General features: G+C 46.4%; 1 protein-coding gene across 2 annotated transcripts in view; it reads right to left on the bottom strand.

The window, feature by feature from the left end:
- The window catches only part of col4a5 (collagen, type IV, alpha 5 (Alport syndrome)), a 251,011-nt gene that overhangs the window by 143,171 nt on the left and 82,655 nt on the right, over positions 1 to 25,185 (bottom strand). For both annotated transcript variants that reach the window (XM_059651364.1, XM_059651365.1), the window contains one exon: positions 9,780 to 9,839. In XM_059651364.1, coding sequence (XP_059507347.1) covers positions 9,780 to 9,839 — 60 coding nt within the window. The remainder of the gene's footprint in view (positions 1 to 9,779; positions 9,840 to 25,185) is intronic.

Raw genomic sequence — 25,185 nt, 5'->3', positions numbered from 1 at the left:
AGAGGGGTTCTCAGTGTGGAAGGAGTGGGGTTCTCATTGTGGAATGAGAAACATTCTCAGTGTGGAATGAGAAGCATTCTCAGTGTGGCATGAGAAGCATTCTCAGTGTGGAATGAGAGGCATTCTCAGTGTGGTATGAGAGGGGGTTCTCAGTGTGGAAGGAGTAGGGTTCTCAGTGTGGAATGAGTGGGGTTCTCATTGTGGAATGAGAAACATTCTCAGTGTGGAATGAGAAGCATTCTCAGTGTGGCATGAGAAGCATTCTCAGTGTGGAATGAGAGGCATTCTCAGTGTGGTATGAGAGGGGGTTCTCAGTGTGGAAGGAGTAGGGTTCTCAGTGTGGAATGAGAGGGGCTCTCAGTGTGGAATGAGAGAGGTTCTCAATGTGGAATGAGAGGGGTTCTCAGTGTGGTATGAGAGGGGTTCTCAGTGTGGAAGGAGTGGTGGTTCTCAGTGTGGAATGAGAGAGGCTCTCAGTGTGGAGTGAGAGGGGTTCTCAGTGTGGAATGAGAGGGGTTCTCAGTGTGGAAGGAGTGGGGTTCTCAGTGTGGAATGAGAGGGGTTCTCACTGTGGAATGAGAGGGGCTCTCAGTGTGGAAGGAGTGGGGTTCTCAGTGTGGTATGAGAGGGGTTCTCACTGTGGAATGGGAGGGGCTCTCAGTGTGGAAGGAGTGGGGGGTTCTCAGTGTGGAGTTAGAGGGGGTCTCAGTGTGGAGTGAGAGGGGTTCTCAGTGTGGAATCAGAGAGGTTCTCAGTGTGGAAAGAGTGGGGTTCTCAGTGTGGAATGAGAGGGGTTCTCAGTGTGGAATGAGAGGGGCTCTCAGTGTGGAATGAGAGGGGCTCTCAGTGTGGAAGGAGTGGGGGGTTCTCAGTGTGGAGTTAGAGGGGGTCTCAGTGTGGAGTGAGAGGGGTTCTCAGTGTGGAATCAGAGAGGTTCTCAGTGTGGAAGAAGTGGGGTTCTCAGTGTGGAATGAGAGGGGCTCTCAGTGTGGAAGGAGTAGGGGTTCTCAGTGTGGAGTGAGTGGGTGTCTCAGTGTGGAGTGAGAGGGGTTCTCAGTGTGGAGTGAGAGGGGTTCTCAGTGTGGAAGGAGTGGGGGTCTTAGTGTGGAGTGAGAGGGAGCCTCAGTGTGGAATGCGAGTGGCTCTTAGTGTGGAATGAGTGGTGTTCTCAGTGTGAAATGAGAGGGGTTCTCAGTGTGGAATACGAGCAGCTCTCAGTGTGGAATGCGAGTATCTCTGTGTGGAATGAGTGGTGTTCTCAGTGTGAAATGAGAGGGGTTCTCATTGTGGAATGAGTAGTGTTCTCAGTATGGAATGAGAGGGGCTCTCAGTGTGGAATGAGTGGTGTTATCAGTGTGAAATGAGAGGGGTTCTCAGTGTAGAATACGAGCAGCTCTCAGTGTGGAATGTGAGTAGCTCTCAGTGTGGAATGAGTGGTGTTCTCAGTATGGAATGAGAGGGGCTCCCAGTGTGGAATGAGAAGGGCTCTCAGTGTTTAAGGAGTGGGGGGTTCTCAGTGTGGAGTTAGATGGCATCTTAGTGTGGAGTGAGGGGGCTCTCAATGTGGAAGGAATGGGGGGTTCTCAGTGTGGAGTTAGAGGGGGTCTCAGTGTGGAATGAGAGGGGTTCTCAGTGTGGAGTGAGAGGGGTTCTCAGTGTGGAATGAGAGGTGTTCTCAGTGTAGAATGAGAAGGGTTCTCAGTGTGGAATGAGAGGGGGTCTGAGTGAGGAAGGAGTGGTGGTTCTCAGTGTGGAGTGAGAGGGGGACTCAGTGTGGAATGAGAGGGGTTCTCAGTGTGGAGTTAGAGGGGGTCTCAGTGTGGAGTGAGAGAGGTTCTCAGTGTGGAAGGAGTGGGGTTCTCAGTGTGGACTGAGAGGGGTTCTCAGTGTGGAATGAGTGGGGTTCTCATTGTGGAATGAGTGGTGTTCTCAGTGTGGAATGAGAGGGGTTCTCAGTGTGGAGTGAGAGGGGTTCTCAGTGTGGAATGAGAGGGGTTCTCAGTGTGGAATGAGAGGGGCTCTCAGTGTGGAATGAGAGGGGCTCTCAGTGTGGAAGGAGTGGGGGGTTCTCAGTGTGGAGTTACAGGGGGTCTTAGTGTGGAGTGAGGGGGCTCTCAGTGTGGAAGGAGTGGGGGGTTCTCAGTGTGGAGATAGAGGGGGTCTTAGTGTGGAGTGAGGGGGCTCTCAGTGTGGAAGGAGTGGGGGGTTCTCAGTGTGGAGTGAGAGGGGGTCTCAGTGTGGAATGAGAGGGGTTCTCAGTGTGGAGTGAGAGGGGCTCTCAGTGTGGAATGAGAGGGGCTCTCAGTGTGGAATGAGAGGGGCTCTCAGTGTGGAAGGAGTGGCGGTTCTCAGTGTGGAGTGAGAGGGGGTCTCAGTGTGGAGTGAGAGGGGTTCTCAGTGTGGAGTTAGAGGGGGTCTCAGTGTGGAGTGAGAGAGGTTCTCAGTGTGGAAGGAGTGGGGTTCTCAGTGTGGACGGAGAGGGGTTCTCAGTGTGGAATGAGAGGGGTTCTCCGTATGGAAGGAGTGGGGTTCTCAGTGTGGAGTGAGAGGGGTTCTCAGTGTGGAATGAGAGGGGTTCTCCGTATGGAAGGAGTGGGGTTCTCAGTGTGGAATGAGAGTGGTTCTCAGTGTGGAATGACAGGGGTTCTCAGTGTGGAATGACAGGGGTTCTCAGTGTGGAAAGAGTGGGGTTCTCAGTGTGGAATGAGAGTGGTTCTCAGTGTGAAATGCGAGCGGCTCTCAGTGTGGAATGAGTGGTGTTCTCACTGTGAAATGAGAGGGGTTCTCAGTGTGGAAGGAGTGGGGGTCTTAGTGTGGAGTGAGAGGGAGCCTCAGTGTGGAGTGAGAGGGGCTCTCAGTGTGGAATGCGAGTGGCTCTCAGTGTGGAATGAGTGGTGTTCTCAGTGTGAAATGAGAGGGGTTCTCAGTGTGGAATACGAGCAGCTCTCAGTGTGGAATGCGAGGAGCTCTCAGTGTGGAATGAGTGGTGTTCTCAGTGTGAAATGAGAGGGGTTCTCATTGTGGAATGAGTAGTGTTCTCAGTATGGAATGAGAGGGGCTCTCAGTGCGGAATGAGAGGGGCTCTCAGTGTGTAATGAGTGGTGTTCTCAATGTGGAATGAGAAGTGTTCTCATTGTGGAATGAGTGGTGTTCTCAGTGTGGAATGAATAGTGTTCTCACTGTGGAATGAGTGGTGTTCTCAGTGTGGAATGAGTGGGGGGTTCTCATTGTGGAGTTAGAGGGCGTCTTAGTGTGGAGTGAGGGGGCTCTCAGTGTGAAAGGAGTGGGGGGTTCTCAGTGTGGACTGAGAGGGGTTCTCAGTGTGGAATGAGAGGGGTTCTCCGTATGGAAGGAGTGGGGTTCTCAGTGTGGAGTGAGAGGGGTTCTCAGTGTGGAGTGAGAGGGGTTCTCAGTGTGGAATGAGAGGGGCTCTCAGTGTGGAATGAGAGAGGTTCTCAGTGTGGAATGAGAGGGGTTCTCAGTGTGGAATGTGTGGGGTTCTCAGTGTGGAATGAGACTGGTTCTCAGTGTGAAATGCGAGCGGCTCTCAGTGTGGAATACGAGCAGCTCTCGGTGTGGAATGCGAGTGGCTCTCAGTGTGGAATGAGTGGTGTTCTCAGTGTGAAATGAGAGGGGTTCTCAGTGTGGAATGAGTAGTGTTCTCAGTATGGAATGAGAGGGGCTCTCAGTGTGGAATGAGAGGGGCTCTCAGTGTGTAATGAGTGGTGTTCTCAGTGTGGAATAAGTGGTGTTCTCAGTGTGGAATAAGTGGTGTTCTCAGTGTGAAATGAGATGGGCTCTCAGTGCGGAATGAGAGATGTTCTCAGTGTGGAATGAGATGGGCTCTCAGTGCGGAATGAGAGGTGTTCTCATTGTGTAATGAGTATTGGTCTCACTGTGGAATGAGTAGTGTTCTCAGAGTGGAATGAGTGGTGTTCTCAGTGTGGAATGAGATGGGCTCTCAGTGCGGAATGAGAGGTGTTCTCAGTGTGGAATGAGTGGGGTTCTCATTGTGGAATGAGTGGTGTTCTCAGTGTGAAATGAGTGATGTTCTCAGTGTGGAATGAGTGGTGTTCTCAGTGTGGAATGAGATGGGCTCTCAGGTGGAATGAGAGGTGTTCTCAGTGTGGAATGAGTGGGGTTCTCATTGTGGAATGAGCGGGGTTCTTAGTGTGGTATGAGAGGGGTTCTCAGTGTGGAATGAGATGGGCTCTCAGGTGGAATGAGAGGTGTTCTCAGTGTGGAATGAGTGGGGTTCTCATTGTGGAATGAGAAGCATTCTCAGTGTGGAATGAGAAGCATTCTCAGTGTGGCATGAGAAGCATTCTCAGTGTGGAATGAGAGGCATTCTCAGTGTGGTATGAGACGGGCTGTCAGTGTGGTATGAGAGGGGGTTCTCAGTGTGGAAGGAGTGGGGTTCTCAGTGTGGAATGAGAGGGGCTCTCAGTGTGGAATGAGAGAGGTTCTCATTGTAGAATGAGAGGGGTTCTCAGTGTGGTATGAGAGGGGTTCTCAGTGTGGAAGGAGTGGGGTTCTCAGTGTGGAAGGAGTGGGGGTTCTCAGTGTGGAATGAGAGGGGCTCTCAGTGTGGTATGAGAGGGTTTCTCAGTGTGGAAGGAGTGGGGTTCTCAGTGTGGAAGGAGTGGGGGTCTTAGTGTGCAGTGAGAGGGAGCCTCAGTGTGGAGTGAGAGGGGTTCTCAGTGTGGAATGAGAGGGGTTCTCAGTGTGGAAGGAGTGGGGTTCTCAGTGTGGAATGAGAGGGGTTCTCAGTGTGGAATGAGAGGGGCTCTCAGTGTGGAAGGAGTGGGGGGTTCTCAGTGTGGAGTTAGAGGGGGTCTCAGTGTGGAGTGAGAGGAGTTCTCAGTGTGGAATCAGAGAGGTTCTCAATGTGGAAAGAGTGGGCTTCTCAGTGTGGAATGAGAGGGGTTCTCAGTGTGGCATGAGAGGGGCTCTCAGTGTGGAAGGAGTGGGGGGTTCTTAGTGTGGAGTTAGAGGGGGTCTCAGTGTGGAGTGAGAGGGGTTCTCAGTGTGGAATCAGAGAGGTTCTCAGTGTGGAAGAAGTGGGGCTCTCAGTGTGGAAGGAGTGGGGGTTCTCAGTGTGGAGTGAGAGGGGTTCTCAGTGTGGAAGGAGTGGGGGTCTTAGTGTGGAGTGAGAGGGAGCCTCAGTGTGGAGTGAGAGGGGTTCTCAGTGTGGAATGCGAGTGGCTCTCAGTGTGGAATGAGTGGTGTTCTCAGTGTGAAATGAGAGGGGCTCTCAGTGTGGAATGAGTGGTGTTCTCAGTGTGAAATGAGAGGGGCTCTCAGTGTGGAATACGAGCAGCTCTCAGTGTGGAATGCGAGTTGCTCTCAGTGTGGAATGAGAAGTGTTCTCATTGTGGAATGAGTGGTGTTCTCAGTGTGGAATGAATAGTGTTCTCACTGTGGAATGAGTGGGGTTCTCATTGTGGAATGAGTGGTGTTCTCAGTGTGGAATGAGAGGGGTTCTCAGTGTGGAGTGAGAGGGGTTCTCAGTGTGGAATGAGAGGGGTACTCAGTGTGGAATGAGAGGGGCTCTCAGTGTGGAAGGAGTGGGGGGTTCTCAGTGTGGAGTTAGAGGGGGTCTCAGTGTGGAATGAGAGGTGTTCTCAGTGTAGAATGAGAAGGGTTCTCAGTGTGGAATCAGAGGGGCTCTCAGTGTGGAAGGGTTGGCGGTTCTCAGTGTGGAATGAGATGGGCTCTCAGTGCGGAATGAGAGGTGTTCTGTGTGGAATGAGTGGTGTTCTCAGTGTGGAATGAGATGGGCTCTCATTGCGGAATGAGAGGTGTTCTCAGTGCGGAATGAGATGGGCTCTCAGTGCGGAATGAGAGGTGTTCTCATTGTGGAATGAGTATTGGTCTCACTGTGGAATGAGTCGTGTTCTCAGTGTGGAATGAGTGGTGTTCTCAGTGTGGAATGAGATGGGCTCTCAGTGCGGAATGAGAGGTGTTCTCAGTGTGGAATGAGTGGGGTTCTCATTGTGGAATGAGCGGGGTTCACAGTGTGCAATGAGATGGGCTCTTGGTGGAATGAGAGGTGTTCTCAGTGTGGAATGAGTGGGGTTCTCATTGTGGAATGAGAAGCATTCTCAGTGTGGAATGAGAAGCATTCTCAGTGTGGCATGAGAAGCATTCTCAGTGTGGAATGAGAGGCATTCTCAGTGTGGTATGAGACGGGCTCTCAGTGTGGTATGTGAGGGGGTTCTCAGTGTGGAAGGAGTAGGGTTCTCAGTGTGGAATGAGAGGGGCTCTCAGTGTGGAATGAGAGAGGTTCTCAATGTGGAATGAGAGGGGTTCTCAGTGTGGTATGAGAGGGGTTCTCAGTGTGGAAGGAGTGGGGGTTCTCAGTGTGGAATGAGAGAGGCTCTCAGTGTGGAGTGAGCGGGGTTCTCAGTGTGGAATGAGAGGGGTTCTCAGTGTGGAAGGAGTGGGGTTCTCAGTGTGGAAGGAGTGGGGTTCTCAGTGTGGAATGAGAGGGGTTCTCACTGTGGAATGAGAGGGGCTCTCAGTGTGGAAGGAGTGGGGTTCTCATTGTGGTATGAGAGGGGTTCTCACTGTGGAATGAGAGGGGCTCTCAGTGTGGAAGGAGTGGGGGGTTCTCAGTGTGGAGTTAGAGGGGGTCTCAGTGTGGAGTGAGAGGGGTTCTCAGTGTGGAATCAGAGAGGTTCTCAGTGTGGAAGAAGTGGGGTTCTCAGTGTGGAATGAGAGTGGCTCTCAGTGTGGAAGGAGTGGGGGTTCTCAGTGTGGAGTGAGTGGGTGTCTCAATGTGGAGTGAGCGGGGTTCTCAGTGTGGAGTGAGAGGGGTTCTCAGTGTGGAAGGAGTGGGGGTCTTAGTGTGGAGTGAGAGGGAGCCTCACTGTGGAATGCGAGTGGCTCTCAGTGTGGAATGAGTGGTGTTCTCAGTGTGAAATGAGAGGGGTTCTCATTGTGGAATGACTAGTGTTGTCAGTGTGGAATGAGAGAGGCTGTCAGTGTGGAGTGAGAGGGGTTCTCAGTGTGGAATGAGAGGGGTTCTCAGTGTGGAAGGAGTGGGGTTCTCAGTGTGGAATGAGAGGGGTTCTCAGTGTGGAATGAGAGGGGCTCTCAGTGTGGAAGGAGTGGGGTTCTCAGTGTGGTATGAGAGGGGTTCTCACTGTGGAATGAGAGGGGCTCTCAGTGTGGAAGGAGTGGGGGGTTCTCGGTGTGGAGTTAGAGGGGGTCTCAGTGTGGAGTGAGAGGGGCTCTCAGTGTGGAATGCGAGTGGCTCTCAGTGTGGAATGAGTGGTGTTCTCAGTGTGAAATGAGAGGGGTTCTCAGTGTGGAATACGAGCAGCTCTCATTGTGGAATGCGAGTAGCTCTCAGTGTGGAATGAGTGGTGTTCTCAGTGTGAAATGAGAGGGGTTCTCATTGTGGAATGAGTAGTGTTCTCAATATGGAATGAGAGGGGCTCTCAGTGTGGAATGAGTGGTGTTCTCAGTGTGAAATGAGAGGGGTTCTCAGTGTGGAATACGAGCAGCTCTCAGTGTGGAATGCGAGTAGCTCTCAGTGTGGAATGAGTGGTGTTCTCAGTGTGGAATGAGTGGTGTTCTCAGTGTGGAATGAGATGGGCTCTCAGGTGGAATGAGAGGTGTTCTCAGTGTGGAATGAGTGGGGTTCTCATTGTGGAATGAGTGGGGCTCTCAGTGTGGAATGAGTAGTGTTCTCAGTGTGGAATGAGATGGGCTCTCAGTGCGGAATGAGAGGTGTTCTCAGTGTGGAATGAGTGGTGTTCTCAGTGTGGAATGAGTGGTGTTCTCAGTGTGGAATGAGATGGGCTCTCAGGTGGAATGAGAGGTATTCTCAGTGTGGAATGAGTGGGGTTCTCATTGTGGAATGAGTGGGGCTCTCAGTGTGGAATGAGTAGTGTTCTCATTGTGGAATGAGTGGTGTTCTCAGTGTGGAATGAGTGGTGTTCTCAGTGTGGAATGAGTAGTGTTCTCAGTGTGGAATGAGTAGTGTTCTCACTGTGGAATGTGTGGTGTTCTCAGTGTGAAATGAGTGGTGTTCGCAGTGTGGAATGAGTAGTGTTCTCATTGTGGAATGAGATGGGCTCTCAGTGTGGAATGAATAGTGTTCTCACTGTGGAATGAGTGGTGTTCTCAGTGTGGAATGAGTAGTGTTCTCAGTGTTGAATGAGTGGTGTTCTCAATGTGGAATGATTGGTGTTCTCAATGTGGAATGAGTGGTGTTCTCAGTGTGGAATGAGTGGTGTTCTCAATGTGGAATGAGTGGTGTTCTCAGTGTGGAATGAGTGGTGTTCTCAATGTGGAATGAGTGGTGTTCTCAATGTGGAATGAGTGGTGTTCTCACTGTGGAATGAGTGGTGTTCTCAATGTGGAATGAGTGGTGTTCTCAGTGTGGAATGAGTGGTGTTCTCAATGTGGAATGAGTGGTGTTCTCACTGTGGAATGAGAGGGGCTCTCAGTGTGGAATGAGTGGGGTTCTCAATGTGGAATGAGTAGTGTTCTCAGTGTGGAATGAATAGTGTTCTCACTGTGGAATGAGTGGTGTTCTCAGTGTGGAATGAGTAGTGTTCTCAGTGTTGAATGAGTGGTGTTCTCAATGTGGAATGATTGGTGTTCTCAATGTGGAATGAGTGGTGTTCTCAGTGTGGAATGAGTGGTGTTCTCAGCGTGGAATGAGAGGGGCGGGGACACAATCTAAATGAGCATTGCTTTGTGACAAAGAGGATCTCAGGTACTTTGCAGTTTCAGGAGTGAACCATCCTGCAGTCTGAGAATGGAGAACAACAAAAATGGCAGTACAGTCCGTGGCCCTACACACAAGGTTACTCTATTTATAGCAAATTCAAGTCCACACTTTTAGTCAGAGCTTTATTTCAGTTAACCCACTCCATCAAATTCATACTCCACTAATTACTGGCTCCCCATATTCATACAACTGATTGGCATCCAATATACTCACAGCCCACAAAGTGAAACTGCGGGTGATTTTCTGGTGATGGTAATTGGATGAAAAAAATCCAAGCGTGATTTGGTTAAAGAAAAATGTTCAGTCGTGTAACAGCACTTCTGGATGTAAACTAGAAAAGGTACACCTCTGAGAGCTCCTGCGGTGCAGTGTTAGTGTTCTTACCTCTGAGCCAGGTGGCCTGAGTTCACAATCCCACTTGCCCCAGAGGTGTGTAATAAGATTGCTGAACAGGTTGATTAGAATATATCTACACCTGTTTCCCACATTCCCTCGAGGCTCAGGCATGCCTTCGGATACATCTGGTGATAACACCATGGTGTACTGATTCACAATGAAGGGCAACCTTCCCCTGGTCCCATGCCAGTTCCGGCTGAGCTGGCAATGTAAATGCTCCACCTGATGGGCAAGGCTAGCGCCTGCAAGTTCAGGCCAACGCGCAAGGTTCTCAGTTGCTTAATCAGATGAAAGGCATGATGTCGGGGCTTAACATGAAGACAGCAGGTCAATATATAAACCTCCCTCAGCAGAAGGAAGCAGGAGATGACTGTGACCCTGAATTAGCTGGCACAATGGTGGCAAGCTGACTTTTACAACTCCACAATGTTTTGTCTGGAAGAAACTGCATCACAGGATACTGATGTGTTCATCTAACATTGCATCTTGATTGTCCCTTTCCACTATTCATTCAGTGGGGGCTGCTTTTCTGAAAAAGCATAACTGTTCAGGTCAGTGGGGCATTGTTTTCCTGGAAAGAGCCACCTCCAAACTCACTTTTACACACGTCTCCAGGGACAGGGTTTTAGAGACCTACCTTTTCACCTTTGACTCCACTACAGTCACAATTTGAGGCCGTTGCACACCCATGACAAGCCTGAAAAAGATAAACAACAGGACGTTTAATGACCATTACCACGGTATGCATAAAGGCTGTCCTTTCAATTCCATCAATTCCGTCTCCCTGGGGAATGAGCATCATCATTCATTGGTACAAATTGTTAACCAACTCCAATTAAACCAACCAGAAAACCTTCACTCACCTGTGAGTTAGGTTTCCTCGCTAATGCTGGCGTCTTTTTAACTTTGTATTTACAGCAACTGCCAGAGATTCCCTTTGTTATGACACACTTGGGAAAGCGTTCTGCTTCTCAAGCCCCACTACTTGCAGTCATAACAAAAGTTGTTGATTCAGACAAAGTTTGGAGACATCCCCACTTCCCTCTGGTGTAATTAACAGACACCACTCACAGGTTCCTGTACTTAACAAGAACCACTTTTTGTTACAAAGAAGTACAATGTAACCATAAGTAAACAGGTATGAACCATCAATAGAGTCATCCAGTCACAGAGCACTGAAACAGACCCATCAGTCCTACAAGTTCATGCTGACTATAACCCCAAATTAAACTAGTCCCACCTGCCTGCTTTTGGCCCATATCCCTCAGAACATTTCCTGTTCATCTACCTGTCCAAATGTCTTTCAACTGTTGTAACTGTACCTGCATTCACCACTTCTTCTGGCAGTGCATTCCACCCATGAATTTTGTGTAAAAAAGTTGCCCTTCAGGTCCCTTTTTAAATCTTTCTCCTCTCACCTTAAACATATGTCCCCGGTCTTGAAATCTCCCACCCTACGGAGAAAAAAAATCATATGCCATTCACCTTAGCTATTACCTCTCATGGTTTTATAAATCTTGATAATGTCACCTCTCAACCTGTTATGCTCCAGTGAAAAAATGTCCCAGCCTATCCAACCTCTCCTTATGACTCAAACTCTCCATTCCATTCAACAAATGATCCAATTAGTTAAAACTTTAAGATAATAAAATGTGAGGCTGGATGAACACAACAGGCCAAGCAGCATCTCAGGAGCACAAAAGCTGACGTTTCGGGCCTAGACCCTTCATCAGAGAGAGCTTAAAACTTTAGTTAAAACTTTACCTCCTTTTAAGACCCCTACATACACATGCACGCAGAGGGAAACAAAAAATCACTAGGTTTATGGGTGGAGGAAAAAATCGAGAAGCACAGTTCAATAGCACCAGTCCACAGGGCTCATTGTTCCATCTGATTTTCTGGGACTTTTTGTTCTTCAATGCCCTTGTCTGTTAGTTCTTTCAGTTCTTTTTCTGCACAAAGGAGAGGGTGATTTACATGTTAGCTACAAAGTTCATTAGCTACTGGTTAAGGGCAACAGCTTACAGCAGCTGATGGGAGGAAAATTTAGCTTCTGGTAAGTTTACTTCAGACAGAGAGAGAGGGGAGAGAGACATAACCTGCACTCCCAACAATCCAAAGGCTTCTCACTCTACCTTTCACACACAAAAGCTGTTTGGTTACTCAAGGACCAATCAAAGAATTGACATCAGGCTAGTGACCATGAGGGTCCACAACTGGTCACAGTTGCATAAACCAAACAGCTACTTGTTGCTGGACAAGTCACTCGTTGCACACACCACCCCTCCGCCCCCACCCCACCCCACCTTGCTGTCTGCAAATATCTTCCGTCACGACTTGAACAAATCAGCAGTGTAAACTCCCACATGCAATAAACTTCAAAAACTGATTTTTAAAATGCAGCATTTTCTTCCACAACCCCAGTTTTTAAAACAGTTTTTATTTCCATTTTTGTCCACAATCAAAGAACACAGAAAATAAATGATAGGGTTTTGTTGCAATCAATACAACGGTCTTTACATCTTAATAGGTTGACATTCAGGCAATAAATGTTTAAATGCAAAAAATAGTTTAACATTACAACTCGGTGCCTGAAGGAATCGAAATATTCATTTGTACTCTACCCCTTATACACTTTCCATCTCTCAAAAAGCTGGTGTTTCATCATAAGCCATTGGTGCCCAGGTGCTAGTACGATCAGATACCCAGGGCTCTGATTTTCATTACTGAGCCTGGCAGAGAGAGCTCAAGTAAAGCAAGACAGCAACACTGATTTAGTCTTTTCTCAATGTTAATGTTTATACACTAGCAGCCACTCAGGTCACAACTGGAAATTGCAAACAAGCAGAAAAAACATGCACTTGTACCGCACCTATCACTACCTCACTTTGTCCCAAAACACCTTTGAGCCAAAGAAGATACTTTGTGGTCAATGACCTTTGGAATGTAGAAACCATGGCAGTCAATTTGCACGCAGCAAGCTCCGTTCCAAAAACAGTTTGGCCAGATACTGTGTTTGTGTGATACTGTGGTTGAGGAATAAATTGTTGGCTGGGACACCAGAGAGAACTCCACTCCTCTTTGAAATACTGCAAAATCCAACATCATCAGCAAATGGGCCCTCTTCTTATTGTCTCATCTGAAAGACAGCACCTCCATTGGTGTGACACTTTGTCAGTGCCTAGACTGTGTGCTCAAGTCTCCAGAGTAGGACATGAACCTAGAGCTTCTTGGGCAGAGGTGATAGCGCTACCATGAAAGCCAATGCCGACTCTATCCTTGCCTCCCACTGGCACAGTAACAGATAAAGAACATTGAGTGAGACTGGTTAACAATTACAGGCTGTGGATCGATCTGGGATCACCCAGCTGGGAATAGAGTAGTACCACAGTGGAATCACACGCAGCATTGTCAAACCCATAATTTACCAAATAGGAGCAAGAAGAGGACGGTGACTGATCAACAACGTGAACTCTACATCCTCCTTCCATCCCCATATTCCTCAATGCGCTAAAGTCTACAGCTCTCTTTCTTGAAGGTATTTGAAACTAAGCACACGCAGCTCTTTCAGTTAGAGAATTCCAAAGATTCATTGCCGTCTGAGGAAGAAATGTCTCATCTCAATCCTAAATGGACCCCTACTTTTGAAATTTCCAGCTTGGAAACAGTTTCTCAGCATTAACTGCACCATAATGTTGTATCTTTCAATGAGACTGCCTCTCCAGAAGATGTAGGATCAGAATTAGGCCATTCAGTCCATTGAGTCTGGTCCATTATTCAGTAATGGCTGATAAACTTTCTTCACCGCTCTAAATTCCAGAGAATATAGCCTATTCAATTCAATCTCTCTCCAAAGCTCAATCATCTCACTCTAGAAATCAACTTTGTGAATCTTTGCTGCATTCCCTTTGGATGGGGAGACCAAAATTCACGTAGCATTCAAGGTGTAGTCTCACCAAAGCTTTAAATAACTGCAGCAAGATCTCCTTACCATTAAACTTGAATTGCATGCAATAAAGGCTGACATGTATTTGACTTCTTAATTGCTTTTTGAACCCCTAAGTTAACTTTGTGTGACTTTTGGTTCCCTTCGGTTAGCATCAAGTTCTTCCTAGCAAAGAGGATAATTTCACAATTTTCCAAATTATACAATCTGACAAGTTCATGCTTCTTCAAAAGGCCTGGGTATCTCTTGCAGCATCTTCACAATAGCCTCACAGCCTACTTTTTATCATTAGCCAACTTGGGCACATTGCAATGGGCCCTGTCAGTAAATTCACTGATTACAGATTGTGAATAACGAGTGATCCTTGCAAATCTGCATTGGTTATACACTGCCAGCCGAACGTGACCTCCTAATTCCTGCTCTGTTGTCTGTCTATTAGCAATCCTCATGTATTACCCTTAATCCCATGAACAAATCTGGTCATCAAATATCTTCTGAAAATTCAGTTACAAAACATCCTCAATCTGCCCTACTCATTAAACCTTTAAAAAACACTCTGAAAAGGTTTGTCAAAGATGAGATAAAAAAGTGTGGAGCTGGATGAACACAGCATGCCAAGCAGCATTTTCGGAGCACAAAAAGGCTGATGTTTTGGGCCTAGACCTGAAGATGATGCTTGGCCTGCTGTGTTCATCCAGCTCCATGCTTTTGTTACCTCAGATTCTCCAGCATCTGCAGTTCCCATCATCCCTTTATCAAAGATGATGCCCCTTTCGTAATACCATGCTGTATTGTTAGTGCCAGTTGTATTGTGTTCATTAGACAGGGATGTCCTGGCTGGGCAAGGAACTATTTTCTTTGTTTGGTCAGGTGAATTTGGGCTGATTGCTTAATGAAATGTCTTGTTTTTATTTCCCCAGTTATTCTCACTGATTGAGGAGGATGGTGCAAACAATTGTGCCCACCAGTGAACAGAGGGATCAGACTGCTCCTCATTAAAGTTCTCCTGTGACAGGCGTGGTAGCAGCATTGTGTTTCCGTTCATTCAGAGAGTCTCCCCTGTCTGGAGGAATAATGGTCATACATCTCTTGGCTGTCATGTCCTGGAGCGTGACTTGAACTTGGAGCTTCTAGCTCAGAGGCAGAGATGCGACCCAGTGCACTGCAAGATCCCCCTCACAGTTGATATAATATCATCAGTTAATTGAGATGAAGGCCCATCGATGGCAGTGCTCTTAGCCAATCTTGGAGTACCACAACACTCTGACAAGTGCTTTCATAACAACCCCAGCCATTCTGATAACCACTGATAATGGGAACTGCAGATGCTGGAGAATCCAAGATAACAAAGTGTGGAGCTGGATGAACACAGCAGGCCAAGCAGCATCTCAGGAGCACAAAAGCTGATGTTTCGGGCCGAGACCCTTCATCAGAGAGGGGATGGGGAGAGGGTTCTGGAAAAAATAGGAGAGAAGGGAAGGCGGACCGAAGATGGAGAGAAAAGAAGATAGGTGGAGAGGAGAGTATAGGTGGGGAGGTAGGGAGGGGATAGGTCAGTCCAGGGAAGACGGACAGGTCAAGGAGGTGGGATGAGGTTAGTAGGTAGGAAATGGAGTGCGGCTTGAGGTGGGAGGAAGGGATGGGTGAGAGGAAGAACAGGTTAGGGAGGCGGGGACAAGCTGGGCTGGTTTTGGGATGCAGTGTGGGGAGGGGAAGAACTGGGCTGGTTTTGGGATGCGGTGGGGCAAGGGGAGATTTTGAAGCTTGTGAAGTCCACATTGATACCATTGTGCTGCAGGGTTCCCAAGCAGAATATGAATTGCTGTTCCTGCAACCTTCAGGTGGCATCATTGTGGCACTGCAAGAGGCCCATGATGGACATGTCGTCTGAGGAATGGGAGGGGGAGTTAAAATCACCTGGGCCATCTCCAACACATCCCTCACTTTCCTGAACCTCTCAGTCTCCATTTCAAGCCCACCGACTCCCACAGCTACCTAGAATACGCCTCCTCCCACCCACCCTCTTGCAAAAATTCCATCCCCTATTCCCAATTCCTCCGCCTCCGCCGCATCTGCTCACAGGATGAGGCATTCCACTCCCGCACATCCCAGATGTTCACGTTCTTCAAGGACCGCAACTTTCCCCCCACAGTGGTCGAGAACGCTCTTGACCGCGTCTCCCGCATTTCCCGCAACACATCCCTCACACCCCGCCCCCGCCACAACCACCCCAAAAGGATCACCCTCGTTCTCACACACCACCCCACCAACCTCCAGAAACAACGCATCATCCTCCGACACTTCCGCCATCTACAATCCGACCCCACCACCCAAGACATTTTTCCATCCCCACCCCTGTCTGCTTTCCGGAGAGACCACTCTCTCCGTGACTCCCTTGTTCGCTCCACACTCCCGTCCAACCCCACCACACCCGGCACCTTCCCCTGCAACCGCAGGAAGTGCTACATTTGCCCCCACACCTCCTCCCTCACCCCCATCCCAGGCCCCAAGATGACTTTCCATATTAAGCAGATGTTCACCTGCACATCTGCCAATGTGGTATACTGTATCCATTGTACCCGGTGTGGCTTCCTCTACATTGGGGAAACCAAGCAGAGGCTTGGGGACCGCTTTGCAGAACACCTCCGCTCAGTTCGCAATAAACAACTGCACCTCCCAGTCGCGAACCATTTTAACTCCCCCTCCCATTCCTCAGACGACATGTCCATCATGGGCCTCCTGCAGTGCCACAAGGATGCCACCCAAAGGTTGTAGGAACAGCAACTCATATTCTGCTTGGGAACCCTGCAGCCCAATGGTATCAATGTGGACTTCACAAGCTTCAAATTCTCTCCTCCCCCCACTGCATCCCAAAACCAGCCCAGCTTGTCCCCGCCTCCCTAACCTGTTCTTCCTCTCACCCATCCCCTCCTCCCACCTCAAGCCGCACTTCCATTTCCTACCTACTCACCTCATCCCGCCCCCTTGACCCGTCCATCTTCCCTGGACTGACCTATCCCCTCCCTACCTCCCCACCTATACTCTCCTCTCCACCTATCTTCTTTTCTCTCCATCTTCGGTCCGCCTCCCCCTCTCTCCCTATTTATTCCAGTTCCCTCCCCCCATCCCCCTCTCTGATGAAGGGTCTAGGCCCGAAACGTCAGCTTTTGTGCTCCTGAGATGCTGCTTGGCCTGCTGTGTTCATCCAGCCCCACACTTTGTTATCCTGATAACCACTGACTTGGTTGGATTCAGACATATGCTCAGAAATAAAGGGTAGCATGTTAACCCAATGCTCCAGTGCTTTGTTCAAACTTAATGTTTTAAGTCAACATCTAAACATTAGTCACAGTGCACCGTCGCACAAACCCTTTTGCTGTCACTGTAGTGCAGATTTGACATTTATCTGTGCAAGTGGTACCACCTAGTGGTCACATGCCAAAGTGCAACATGACAGCATGATCAGAAATTGGTTCTCAACCTTAGCTTTGTGATCAGAGATAATGGGAACTGCAGATGCTGGGGAATGCGAGATAACAAAGTGTGGAGCTGGATGAACACAGCAGGCCAAGCAGCATCTTAGGAGCATAAAAGCTGACATTTCGGGCCTGGACCCTTCTTCAGAAAAGGGCCAAAGTGCCTATTCCTGTGTTGTATTGTTTTATATTGTATTCTCAAGGTCTCTGGGGTGTAAGTACATGCACAGTGCTGCCATTAAGGGAGTTCAAGGACTTTGTTTAAAACAGTAAAGGAATAACAGTGTAGTACTCAGTCAGGAAGGCTGGAAACATGAAAGACCCATGAGAAGACAAGAATACAAACAGGAGAGGGGAAAAGAGAAGATAGGGGATTTAGAATGTCTGAATTTTTAGCATGAGATGTTTCATGGCTTCAAAAGATTTTGTATTTATCTCTCTGAAATCTGAAAGAGTAGCTTTATCTTGTGCTTTAAGCCCACATTGAAATACTGGAGTAGCTCAGGCCATCATGTCTGCACATACACTGGCCCTGAGGCTGCTTGTTCCTTATCTGAAAGTAGACATTTTCAACCCCTTTTGTACTGTCACACTCCTTCAATTTACACCTGTACAAGCCAGGTTATCAAACTCTGCTCTCTAGTGCAATGCGTAAGGCCTCTCTCTCTTCCCATGCTCATTTTAAATAAGTGTCTTCTGACAAGTGATATCAAGGGCATGAGATTATTAACGTTGTCAGAATGTACTGGAATCGCATTATGTTACAACCATCAGCTGCGGGATTTTAACCCAAGCTACATGTTTGTTTTCCCGACAGTTCATTTCCTAGATGCATTCTCTGGTAGACATAACAACTTCTTATCTTTCCTTTTTCGGGTAGTCTGCAGCTTCGCTAGGATGACAACACTCAGCTTCTGTGAAATCTAAATGTCCAAGTATGCAATCACAGATAATCGCACTAATGTTGTACAGTTAACAGTAACATGGGGAAACTTTGCAGCAAAAGATTCATTTTATCATGTCCAGAGTAAATCTTGCTCCCATTACCTTCCTCCCAAACAACAACAAGCCACTGGTACGCTCAGGAAGTTAATAATTGCTCACCTGGACTAACAGAAGTGAGAGCTATAATTAAATGTAACATATTGAAAGAAGTAGTTAACCACAGCTGCCTGTATTTCTCCCACTGAATTCTATATCACAGAACAGGCTTGTTACTTCACCTGCTTTGTAGTTTCAATGGTCTTTGAAAGAAAAACAGGAAGAAAAAGAGACAAAAAGAATGAACGAGAACAAAAGAGGGAATGTAAGAGAAAGGAAGGGTACGGGAGAGAAAGAGAATGAAAGTGAGAAGCCAAGAGAAAGAAACAAAAGGAAAGGGAACTGCTCAGTTTAATCGAAGTGTTGTTATACAATGAACAATTGTATAAAGGTGATTCAGAGACAAAATTAAACGCACCTTTGATGATTGGAGAGAGTGCCTGATTCTGGCATTCTCTCCCTCTTTCTTGTTAAATACTCAAACTACAAATAGAAGACGTAGATAACGACCTATTCCTTCCCAAATATTGCTGTTGAGTGAGCTTTAGGATTTTTACAGTCTCAGCAGTGTTAGCTTTTTTCTAGTCCTGTGAATCTACATGCCCCCCCATCGCTGAGCACATTTAGACTATTTGTGAACTCCTGTGCTCCATGTGTAAGCCCTTTCAGACTTGCTGCAGTGGAAGTTGCTTTGCAAGGGTCGTGGACACACAAACACTGAAAACACATTAGATAACAGATGCATGTGCCCCTCCCTTTATTATCTCATGGCCCTCAATTGTTTACCATTTCCAGTTTTGGTAAAGGCTTTTTGTATTGGTCTGTGTTGTTTTTCTGTCATGTTCTGATTTCACCTTTGACAAGTCATTAATTTTTTTCATTTCAAAATCTAAGTTTCAGCTCATATCCATAAACAGTGCATCTACTCCAGGTCGGCCTCAAGTATTGACCCTTGATTACACTGAATTAGCTGGTTGGTCATGGGCAGAGCTAGCAACAGAAGTTTGTCAATTCTCCAGAAAGAACAGATCAGCCAGGATTCTTGCTCTCCCCTGCTATTAATGAAACTTGCTGAAATGTGCATGCTTTAACAAGTGAGGGAAGGACTGGTTGAATTGTGGAAGCCCCAATGATGAAATTGTCAAAGTATTCAATGTCCAGGCACATAAATAATGATGGGGCAAAAATACTGTAGCAGGCAAACTAAAGTCAGTTTTACTTTCAAACAATAATATTTTAAATTAATTTTTGTGAATGCACAGTATATTGATCCCTAGTAAAACAATTCCTTAATTTTAAGTTTTCACCCTTGTTATAAATCCCTCAACAGTCTTGCCTTCACTGTTGCTATATTCTCTTCCAGCACCACAAATGTTCCTGTCCAAAACAACCAGGGTGCCCTGTACATCAATGCAAGAAGCAAGGTTAAAGCATTTGAATCCACCTTCAGTTCCAAACATTAGGTCCATCTCAGCCCCGGGCTGTATTCCCCAGTTTCACGGATGCCAGACTTAATTTGATTCACTCCAGATGATATCATGAAACAGCTGAAGTAAAAGCAAAATACTGTGGATGCTGGAAACCTGAAGCAAACACAGAGACTACTGGAGAAACTCAGCAGGTCTGGCAGCAGATGTCGAGAGAGAAACAGAGTTAATGTTTCAAGCCTGATATGACACTCCCTCACAACTGAGTGGCTGATGTAATGGATACTGTGAAGTCTATGGGCCCTGTGAACATTCTGGCAGTAGCAGGCAAAACCTATGGTCAAGAATTGGTGGGTCCTCTAGCCAAGCCACAGTTACAATATTGGTATCTAGCTGGCAATGTGGAACATTGCCCAGGCAAGGCCTGCTCATGAAAAGCAAGACAAATCCAATTTGAGAATTACTCCCCATATCCATCTATTCTCAATCGGAGGTAAAACTGATGAATTGTTGAGTGAGTGATCGAGCTACATTTACTTAGTAACTTGCTCACAGAATCTCAGTTTGCCTAGCCAACAACATCCACATTGCATGAAAGAAAAACAAATCCTGAACGGATATTTGGTGGACAAACAGGAGGCTGGAAGAATGCAGCAGGCCTGGCAGCATCTGGAGGAAAGGAACAGTCAAAGTTTCAGGTATTACCTTTCCTCCAGATGGACATTTCTGTTTTTTCTGTTAGCAGTTCCTACAATCACTTGTGAAACTGCAGTCCAGTAGACAACTGCACATTCAGAAGGAGTACATGAAGTTCTTGAACAATGATCTGAACTACAAAATATGTCCAGCCAGCAGAGGGCGGTGCAAGATTCGTCTGAAAGTTTTCAACCAATTCCTATGTTCTGAGAGGGAAGTGTCCTCTAATATGATGAAATAATAAACGCCTCTGGCTATAACCAGAGCATTAGGACAACAAGATGTCCTGGCTTTGCGGGGACACTCCTGGACTCTTAATAAAGTTCCAGTTGTTTGTCTTGAAATGCAATTGTGTACAAATCTCTGTTCTAGTTTTTTATAGCTTTATGATCGCTGCCATGAGAAACACATCCTGTAGGTGGTTGTCCCAAGTTTTGCTTCAATAAATTCCTCATGTTGAGCATACTGCTGTGTTGTACGCTCAAAACATGGCATCAGAAATGCTCAGTGTCGTCAAGAGCTGAAAAAAATACAACTGTAGAACTGAAAAAGGCAAAAACAAAGATCACAATGAAAATAGTGCTTGGGTGAAAATGATGTGGAGGTGCCAGGGTTGGGCTGGAGTGGAGAAAGTCAGAAGTCGCACGACACCAGATTATAGTCCAACAGGTTTATTTGAAATCACAAGCTTTCACCTTGTGAAATCACCTGATGAAGGGACTTCGCTCTAAAGTCTTGTGATTTCAAATAAAGCTGTTGGATTATAACCTGGTGTCATGTGGCTTCTGACTGAGTGAGAATGGTTACAGCTTTTTCCCTACAAGCTCCTGTTCAAATGACTGAGGATATGAGGCAAAATTTGGAAATTTTCCTTGAATAATGGCAAAATTATGTAATAACCATGGAATTGCTGAACAAATCAGAACAAGTACAAGTTGCTACACTTTTATTGCTGTTGGGAAGTGATTGTTTAAAATGCATTCCACCTTAAATCTTCCCAAAAAGCAAACTAAAACACATGGTAGAAATTTTAAAAGCACTCGAGACACACTTTGAGCCCCAATTGAATGTTATATATGAGTAGCATGCATTCAAAACTAGGGAACAAAGTGAGAAATGAGTCTATTAATCAATAATTAACATAAATAACTCAGCTTGCACAGACTTGTGAATTTGCACAACTAAAAGATAAACTAATTAAAGGATTACATAGGGAATAAGGATCCAAAAGTGAAATAATGTCTACTAAGAGAAGACAAACTTGATTATGAATCAACAGCCTATTCATGGTAGAACAGACCAGGTCTTGCATGATGCTCCAGGCACACAGTTGAACAATCACAGATAAAGGGCAGGCTGCAAATACTGCAGAAGACATCATGCAAAAGTAAAGAACTATGCCCTTCTACTTACTTGGAAGTGACAGCAGAGTCTCACCACAAGCCACTACAAAGTTTTTCATCAAGCCACTGCTCTCTGCTCCAAAGTGTTTGGAAATAATCTTGGTCCAGTTACAGTGCTATTGTCTGGATGTTGCATACAAGCAACATGATGTATATTGCAGACATGATGTCAAGGAGCAGCCCTCCCAATGAAGAAACTGGATGATGACATGACAAAGTGTGAATGCTTCTGAATCCAATGTGAAAACACATTTTGTCATGCTCTTGAAGCCATCAACCACAGGGATCTTGGGGTTCAAGTCCATAGCTCCCTGACAGTGGCCATGCCAGTAGATTGTGAGGTAAAGAAAGTGTATGGCAAGCTTGCCTTTAATAGTTGGGGAACTGAATACAACAGTCAGGTTGTCACGTTGCAGCTTTATAAGACTTTGGTTAGGCCACGCTTACAGTACTGCATTCAATTCTGGTCACCACATTACAGGAAGGATGTGGAGGATTTGGAGAGGGTGCAGAAGAGGTTGACCAGCATGCTGCCTGGATTAGAGGGCATGAGCTGCAAGGAGAGGCTAGAAAACCTTGAGTTGTTATCTCTGGAGCAGTGGAGACTGAGGGGAGACTTGATAGAAGAGAGTAAAATTATGGGAGGGTACATGTGACATCGATTGTGAGGCAAACATATCAAACTTCATTTCAATAAAGCCTTGGTGTTGAAAAATCTTTTGTATTGTACATTTGAAATATCTGTCTCTCAACAATGACTTCAGAATGCATTAAATGTCTGCTATCAGCAATCCCACTAATTCTGCAGGACCAAAAGATGTTTGAATTAAATTTAGGTCTGTGCATGCAGTCTAGATCCACCACTTTGTCTTGTAGTCGGTATACTACGTTGCTTTATCCTGCAGCATTTCCAAAGCAAGTGTGAAAAGCACTTCCAGGTGAAAATGGGCGGCATGAGGGTGGGAGTGGGTGACACCCATAGAGAGTAGTTTCCTTAGGACTACAAGGGGAATTGACTTTGAAAGGCAGTGAAGTTGAGATTTGTGATCAGTTCTCTTAAAATGGAAAGGTTGTTGCATCCGAGCAGCTGCAAAGCGTGTTTGCGATGTGAGGAAGTATTAGACTCTAAAACCATAAGATGCACAAGCAGAGGTGGGCTTTTCGGTCCATCAGATCTGCTCCACCATTCTGTCATGGCCAATATGTAACCTCAGGGAGTCCTGGTTTTCACTTTTAAATATCTGGTCACCTTATGGGTCACTCTCCACTCGTACACTCTATATTTAGTCACTCATTTTCAGTTGTGTGCGTAAAAGAAAATAGCTATGACCTTCTTAAAACTATGCAGTAACTGCAAAATAGAGATTGCTGGTTGGTGTATCATTGGAGACATTGCTGATTTGCCAATAAAGAAAAGGACATCGTAATTCTGTCTCTTTCCTAATGACTTCTCACTCTACAGGTGACACCCTCTCCATTTCCCATTGTTCATTGCTCAATGTGAGAGCCTGAATATCGAGAATGGGAAAGTTATTCTATCACATTGTTACCAAGCTTCACATTGAACCACTAGATCATTGAACCATAAGTGGTGCTTGATTCTTGATCAATTCATTCAAATGCCTGGATTACTGAGGTCTGTAATTTACAGATTTGCATGACCTGAAAAAACCCAACACAGCAGGCCAAGCAGCATCAGAGGAGCAGGAAGGCTGACGTTTCGGGCTTGTACTCCCTTCACTGCCCTTCAGGTGCACTAGATACCAACCCAGCGTCAAGAAAATTGGAAGCATCAGTCAAGTTCTGGTTTTCCACAAAGTGGAGGATTTTCCACAAGGGGGTGCTGTAGGGTAAGTCAAGTGCACGATTCATTTCCCACAATTGACCCACGTTTGTGAACAGCTGAAGCATTTTAATCTACAGGAAAATGTACAGGAGAAATGAAAAGCTTTGTGAAGAATGAACCTTAGCACAGGAGACTCTTCGAGCTTTCTTGCAAGTCAAGATGAGTTGGAATCATTTGAATGCCCTGGGTCCCCCCACTTCACACCTCCCTGTTTCTAATAACAGGAGTACACATTGTTTTGCAAAGCCATGCCATCAAACTCTGGAAGAGAGTCTCTTTAAGCTGGGCAGCCACCTCCCAATGACCAGTTGACCAGTGCCCAGTCACAGAGTCATCCAGCATAGAAACCAGACTCTCCAGTCCAAACCACTCCACTCTGACCACGCTCCCAAACTAAACTCGTCCCACCAGCCAGTGCGTGGCCAATATCCCTCCAAACTTTCCCGACTCATGTATTTATCCTAATGTCTTATAAACGTAGTAACTGTACCTGCATTCACCGCTTCCTCTGGCAGTTCATTCCACACATGAACCACTCTTTGTGTAAAATGTTGTCCCTCGTCCTTTTTAAATCTCCTCTCACCTTAAAACTACCACCCCAGTTTTGAACTCGCACCCCCCCCCCCGGGAAAAGACCTTTGTCATTCACCTGATCTATGTCTTCATCATTTTATAAACCTCAGTAAGGTTATCCCTCAAAGTCCTACACTCCAGTGAGAAAAGTCTCAGCCTTTCCAGTCTATTTTTTGCATCTCAACCTCTCCGTTCCCGGCAACATTCTGATAAATCGTTTCTGAACTCTCTCCAGCTTAATAATATCCTCCCTATAACAGACCAGAACTGCACATTGTATTCCAGCAGAGGCCTCACCAACAACCTGTATGACCTTTCCATGATGTTCTAACACCTATACACAAAGGTCTGAGCAACGCCTTAAATACCCTGCCAATGTGTAACACAAATTTCAAAGTATCATGTACGTGAACCTCCGGGTCTCTGTGTTCTACAACACTACCCAGGGCCCTACCATTAATTGTACAAGTCTTCCAGCTGGCACTCTCCATGTTCAATATATCGTCACTCCAAGATTTTAAACAGAAACTCCCAGTTTTGCTTTGCACGTATCGAGTCTGATAGTGATACTGCCGGATAAGAAGGGATTTCCCTATCTGTTGTTTAAACCTGTTCTCCACTCCCCACTCAATCTTTGCCCAAAGCTCTTCCTTCTTACATCAAACATTACTGCGGACTATTGATTTTGAAAAGTACAAATAAACCTTAGTGCTATCTGCACTGAGACCAACTTGGTTGGCAAACCACCAGATAGCTGTCGGCAGAACCTCACAGGTACAGACTTCCACCCACTGCTAGTGCCTGGCACCCCGCCGACAGCCATAGGACAGCTTTAATTACCAGCTTGTACAGCTAAAGAGCAGAAAGCATGCAACACACTTTTAAAAAAAAAATCTAACAGCAGCGCAATTCAAAGTGCCAAGTATTTGTTACCATCACGACAGAATGAAACACATGCACTCGACCATTCTGTGACTGTAACGATGAATAGAACTGCGGTGGACTCGAGCTGGTACAACACTGGGTGGGGAGCTCCTTCCTGCTTGCGGGAGACACAAGGAATACTCATCTCAATTGCAAGACACTGCGGAATGCAGAAATGCTACTTCAACGAAACGTTTTTGTTTAATGTCACAAACAGAAGTGGCCGATTTCTACTCACTCGTTTGCGAGAGAAAGAGACACACCAATTTTTTTTGTTACGGGGGAAAGAATACCCCATGGTTGAACAGCTTTAAGTCAATACAGTTATACATTGCAATACCTTATGAGTGCACTAACATCAGTTATGAACACTGTTTTGCGTATGGTAGCCCTTCAGAACAAAGATGACACTTCCTTATGATAAGAACCCATGGGTGGAGTGTTTTAATATGAGAGGGCTTTTGTATTGCAGCTACTACATATTTCAGGGGGTCTACAGATTAGTAATCAATCTGCTGGGCTGTGATATTGTGGACCTTCTAAAACCATCGAGCTTAAAGTGGGACCTTGTGGTAAGATGGATTTGGAGTAGGACTTCTGAGCTCAGGGCTCATCTGCCCCTTCTGCTTTTCTTTCCATTTCTATTCTTCTCTCTGTTCTCATTTGCTTTTCTTTTTCTCCTCTGTTATCTTGTTGAAGAGCTTGGTCATG

Source organism: Stegostoma tigrinum, chromosome 15 (genome assembly GCF_030684315.1).
Source record: "Stegostoma tigrinum isolate sSteTig4 chromosome 15, sSteTig4.hap1, whole genome shotgun sequence".
In the NCBI taxonomy this organism is placed as follows: Eukaryota; Metazoa; Chordata; class Chondrichthyes; order Orectolobiformes; family Stegostomatidae; genus Stegostoma; species Stegostoma tigrinum.
This window is presented reverse-complemented; position numbering and strand designations above follow the sequence as displayed.